Genomic DNA, 6,000 nt, shown 5'->3' with positions numbered 1-6,000 from the left:
ATCGTTCCTCCCCCACACTATGCGACTCTTCAATTCCACTCGGGGGGGTAAACGTTAACATTATACAAAGTTATTGTCTGTTATACCTGCATTTGTATCACTCTTTAATTTAATATTGTTTTTTATCAATATGCTGCTGCTGAAGTATGTGAATATCCCCTTGGGATTAATAAAGTATCTATCTATCAATGGCACACCATCTTGGAGAAGCTGGGGGAAAAAGACACACCTTTACAGAACATGGCATATTTTTTTTATTTAAAAAAAGTTTGAATACCAGAAAATAGAATAGAATCTACTATTTCTAATATACTTACTTACAGTATATATGTAACAAATATATGAAACATAGTGATAAATATAAACCATTTATAGAAGAAATAAAATGGGCTTTGCCAACTTATCTACACCAGTTTGGACAAGATGCTACATACATTTGGTAATCGCAGGTTGGGCAGAATGTCCCAGCTCTTGAAAGTTACAAATAAACTTTTTTTTGTATTACATTATTGAACTTTCCAGATCATCTTCACAGATTGCGCATTAAGACACAATTATAAGCAATATCTTATTACAGCAATTTCATGTAGTCATTCTTGTTCTGTATTGGACAATAAAGGATATCAATTTGATAACACAGTTAATGCAAAGAGAGTTTGGTATTCTTTGATGCAAGAATAAATAATTTATGCTCAAAAGGCACTTATGATAACTAATAAAACACAACCATATCTAGGACTTTACACACAAAATAAAAAAAAAAAAATTTGGTTGAAAATATATTTGAAATTAATTTCTTACATGCTACTCTGGCATAAGAGCTTATTGCACTCTTTAGCAACAAACTATTTTTATCTCATCTGCTATATATAAATAAAAAATATGTTTACATACTGTATTGGTTGCTAACAGAGTTAGTTACCAAAAATATTGCCTCAGCTGTTTCAGTGTAACAATCTTTTCATTTAACATTTATATTAAACGTAAACATTCAGATCTTCTTTATAAAGAAATTGAGTAATAAAACAAACATTAATCCGGTTAACTAACATTAGGGCTGTTTTCCCAGGTGCCTTTGGCTTTTGTAACAGGCCAGTTTTTGACATGGTAGTGTCACCCATTGAGAATGTCAGCAAGCTTTGTTCTAAGCTTTGTATTTCTGCCTTGCATTTTCATTTAACACACAGATATGCTGTACAGAAAACAAAAACACATTTTTAGACTAGAAGCTGGTTTAATTCTGAACTTAAAAAGATCAAATATCACTAGAGTTAACACACAAGTCATAAATAACAGTTAGGACCATGGATTGTAAAGGGATTCCTGGGCCAACTACTGGCATTAAAGGAAGATGAACTTCTTGCTTGCTGTAGGGCTTGAAGCTCAAACCTGAATAACTGCTGTGATCACTTTTACTTGTCTGTTCATATTTATTATTGAAGTGACACATCAGTGTAAACAGAATTCCATACAAAATTTCTTATGTTAAAGATAGCAGATTTGTTAACAAGCGTGGACTGAATGGTTTTCTCTTGTCTGTCAGATTTCTCATAAAAGTGAGCTAAATTGACCTAAAGACACTGCTGTCATATTGTGGAGTTGTTGCCTGTCATCTCTATGCAGAGAGAAGCTTAGATGTGGGAGAGGAGCCAGAAGTGGCAGAAATGTCCCAAACAAAGCAGTTTTCAGAAATTTTAGGATGCACAAGCAACATTTGGGTGCTTATGCCAGCAGCTGATCCCAAAAACACACCTCAATCAGAAGGAGACCAGGAGTCAGATTATGCTGGCTTAAGATCAGGGTCAGAGGGGGTGCAGAACCATCACTATAAGCTATAAAATGAAAAGGCCACACATTCAGAGGAAACTGACCTGCATTTAAAATGCTCAAACATGAATGCACACAACACATCACAACGTAAAAATGGTCTGAAAACAATATTTCTCTTTAAAAATCAGATAACTGGTCTTCTATTACCTTACCTCACCAATATCCCCATTCATTACAATTTCACACCATTCTCTTTAAAAACAAAATATTACCACAGGCACTGCATGGACTTAAAAAAAAATATGGTATTTTATTTCAAATACACACGCTCAGATTTGGATTTCAAACACAAAACAATGAAATTGCCTACAGGCCCAGCATAGACCTTTCCATGTGTGCTTTTGAATAGGGTGGTTGTCCTTAATTTCCTATCAAAAGACTCCACACCTTTGATCTACACATCCATTCTCAAACTGTCTTAATGCAGTTTAGAGTGACAGTTACACTCTGCCTTGATCTGTTTGGGTCCTTGGACAGGTTGGTTAGGTATAAAGTTGGTCAAGATAACAAGAGAGAACAAACTACAGACAGAGAGGTACCAACAACATTTCTAGCCTTTTTGGGGCCTCTAAACTGTTTTGGGCCCCCACTTCACCCTTCCTCCATGTGAGCTGGGGCTCTTTACTGGCAGCAGGCGCCCCAAGAGGTCACTAATCTCATATATGAAATGACCATGGACATCATATATATGGTGTTATGAAATCACTCAATTTACTCTGACCACAAAGCATTATTATGTTCCAATAGCCACATTGCACTTAAGACCGTGAACTTCCGATAGGCATAATTTGTTGTACCCTCAGCTGACCTGGTTGATCTTTTACTTAAGCAGGAAATACCTAGTATTACATACATCAGAGGAATGGAGTAAAGATATGGTCGTAATTCATGAGCAAGGACCATCTTGACCCTAGTAAATCCAAACTTCCTTGCAAGCTTTAGGTTTTCTTTGTAATCAAGACCTACTCACAGTTCTGATTTCCTCTCTCTACTGTAGTATAATTTCCTACTAAACTACAGTTTTTCTAGGTTGGTATGCATAATTAGAATGTTTTGTGCAGGCCCTTCTTAGACTGAATTAGATTCCTGAAAGCCTGATTTATTTACTTATAAATAATCTCAGTTTGGATACCCTCAGGCCTGCTTGGGAGTTGGAGTCCGGAGGAGCAGCCCTGTTGGGGTCCCTGGTGGACAACAGAGGGTGCTGCCAGGGAAGGGCCTCCCTGGCTTTCTTATAATCTGGAAGGGCTTCTAACTGGTCACATCAGGGTCCCCCGGATCTGCAATAAAAGTTTGTTTCCCCCCCGATACACTAATCCAGAAGACATAAAAACCATCTAAAACAAATACTTTTGTGAATATTCTAAAGTGCCTTAGAGTTTTGCACAGTACTGTTTATACTATATAAATATGTTGCTAAATTGGACCCATTTACACACTGTTATGCTATTCCCATTAAAACTGATGGATTTTTTAGGTTTAGATGTCTTGTTGCCTACCACAGAACAGACTGAAACAAACATCTTAATTACTTCCGAAAATTATAACAATTATGCTTCACAGTTTAAATACAGTATGCACCTGATATATCAGCATAGGGTACCTGCTAAGAACAATACTTAAACATTGTCAGCGTTCATTGATGGATAAATATCAACAAAGTAATTCCATAGGCACTCCTTCCGTAGTGACATTTATGTTAACATACTAACACTTGGAATATCATTTTATTAAATTAGTGTTACTGATTTATGAAAGTGAGCATTTTGTTAAGCTAAAAATTGAACTTCTTTTTAATTTACACATGCACTTAAAATAATAGCCATACATTGCTAGGAGTTATTTGCCTACTCTCTTGCATTGCATTCAGTTACATACAGTATATTGGCAAAAATTCTTTACTATGGTGGAGGAGAAATTGCTTGTCTAAGGATTTCTATCCATCCACTTTGATGAATACTTACACTGAGATCTCTGAAATATTCATTGTAATCCAAAGCATATCCCACCAGAAATTTATCAGGGATTTCAAAACCAATGTCTGCATAAAAAAAGGCACACATGAATTCCACTAAGAAACTAAAACTAAATGGTGCAAATTACATTTGAAAGCTTGCCATTGCATAAATAATTACACTTTGTGTATACTGTATATGTTTCTGTTACTATTATATACAGTTGATTCAGAAACTATTCAGACCCTACACACTATTGAAATGAAAACTGAAATTCTCTCTCATTAATTCAGACCCTTTATTTATTTAATTCATTAATTCATTCATTCATTCCCATTGCTGTGGCACTCCAAATTGTGGTAAGGTGCATCATGTTTGCTTATAAATTATCCTTGAGATGCGTCTAGTACTTGATTGAAGTCCACCTGTGGCAAGCTGAATGGACATTGTTTAGAAATACAAACACCTGTGAATATCAGGTCCGACAATTCACTCAGGACAAAAACCAAGTCATGAAGCCCACTTGACTCTCTGTAGTCCTTCATGATCAATCCATGGTGGGGTACATATCAGGGCAAAGGCCATTTCTAGAGTGTTGAGTGTTCCCAGAAGCATGGCGGCCTGAATAATTGTAAAATGGAAGAAGACTGGAAGCATCAGGACTCTTCCTAGAGTTGGCCATCCAGCCAAACTGAGTAACCAGACAAGAAGGGCCTGGGTCTAGGAGGTGACCAAGAAGTCCTCCGATGAGATGGGAGAACCTGTTGGAAAGAAACATTTCAGCAGCACTCCATTGATGGAAGCCCCTCTTGAGTAAAAGACATATGACAATCTGCTTGGGCTCAGAGAGCAGGAGGAAAAAAATCCCCTGGTCTAATGAGACAAAAATTGAATTGTATGGTCTGAAATCTAAGCACTTTGTCTGACGAAGACCAGGCACTTCTCACCTTGTGCTTAATACCATCTCTACAGTAAAGAATGGTGGTGGCAGTATCATGCTAAGGGGTGCTTCTCAGTGGCAGGGACAGAGAAACTGGTCAAAATTGAGGGAAGGATGAATGCAGCCACATGCAGAAAGGTGTCCTTGAAGAAAAGTGCACATGACCTCAGATTGGAGTGATGGTTCACCTTTCAGCACGACAGCAATCAAATGATTACAGCAAAGACAATATCAGTATGGCTTTGGGACAAGTCTCCAACTATCCTCAAGTGGCCGAGCCAAAGCCCAGACGTAAACTGTATGCACCATCAGTAGAGAGACCTAAAGATGGCAATTTATAGAGTTTCCCATGCAATTCTGTGGAACTTGATAGGATCAGCCAGGAAGAATGGGATAAACTGCCCAAATCCTGGTGTGCAATGCTTGTAGATACTTACTTAAGATAACTCAAAGCTGTAATTGATATCAATACTGAATTAAGGGTCTGAATACTTGTATGAAAGATTTCAGTTCTTGATTTTTAATATATCTACAAATCTTTCTAAAAACATGGCACTTTGTTACTGTGAGTTGTTGAGCATAGATTGATACGCTAAAATGGAAAATGTATCAATTTACAATTAAATCTACAGCATAATAAATTGTGCTGGATGTGAAGGGATCTGAATATTTTCCGAATCCACTGTAATGCAGCATTCTTTATAGTACACAAAACAAATTACTTTGGGGAAAAAAAAGACACAGTTTGCTTCTCTGTGCAACAACTCACTGTAATTCCAAATTCAAAAGATTTCCCCCCCCCTGAAAACAATATTGGCATTAACTTGCATCAGCTTTACGAGTCTCATCTAAAGATATTGTTTTCATTTTAACATGGCAAGTATTAAACTAACTTCAACTGAAAATTATGCATGCTTACAAGCTAAACACACATTTTCTGCTTTGGAAACCTTTTCAGAAAAATGTATTAACTTTCAGATGTTTCTTGGTGAAAACACTCTTGGCCTTACTTGCTCTTCATTTCAGCTGGCAAAAATGACAAGCCTATTTTGTTTTTGTTTTTGCTTTATCATCAGCCTCATTTGTTCATTCTCTAATGCTCCTTACTCTTTTTCTGTCATTCTAGAATGGCTACAACACTGATATGCACAATTTTCTCAAGCCATAGAAAAATGTCTTTACTTGCAATTCAACCTGGTCTGATCTTGTTGTAGTCAACACTTGCATGAGTGATGTGTGAAAACGTGGATACTTTCAGGTGTAGACAGTGTGACT

The 6,000-nt window shown here is 36.8% G+C and overlaps 1 protein-coding gene across 2 annotated transcripts in view; it reads right to left on the bottom strand.

Annotated features, from left to right (window-relative positions):
• Window positions 1-230: 230 nt before the first annotated feature.
• The window catches only part of hprt1l (hypoxanthine phosphoribosyltransferase 1, like), a 29,775-nt gene continuing 24,005 nt past the window's right edge, over window positions 231-6,000 (bottom strand). For both annotated transcript variants that reach the window (XM_051932020.1, XM_028809812.2), the window contains exons 8-9: window positions 3,795-3,871; window positions 231-1,192 (exon numbers count right to left, since the gene is read on the bottom strand). In XM_051932020.1, coding sequence (XP_051787980.1) covers window positions 1,145-1,192; window positions 3,795-3,871 — 125 coding nt within the window. In that variant the 3' untranslated portion in view covers window positions 231-1,144. The remainder of the gene's footprint in view (window positions 1,193-3,794; window positions 3,872-6,000) is intronic.

This window comes from Erpetoichthys calabaricus, chromosome 9 (genome assembly GCF_900747795.2).
Source record: "Erpetoichthys calabaricus chromosome 9, fErpCal1.3, whole genome shotgun sequence".
NCBI classification, from domain to species: Eukaryota; Metazoa; Chordata; class Cladistia; order Polypteriformes; family Polypteridae; genus Erpetoichthys; species Erpetoichthys calabaricus.
Note: the sequence above shows the minus strand (reverse complement) of the source record. Positions and strands in the feature narration are given on the sequence as shown.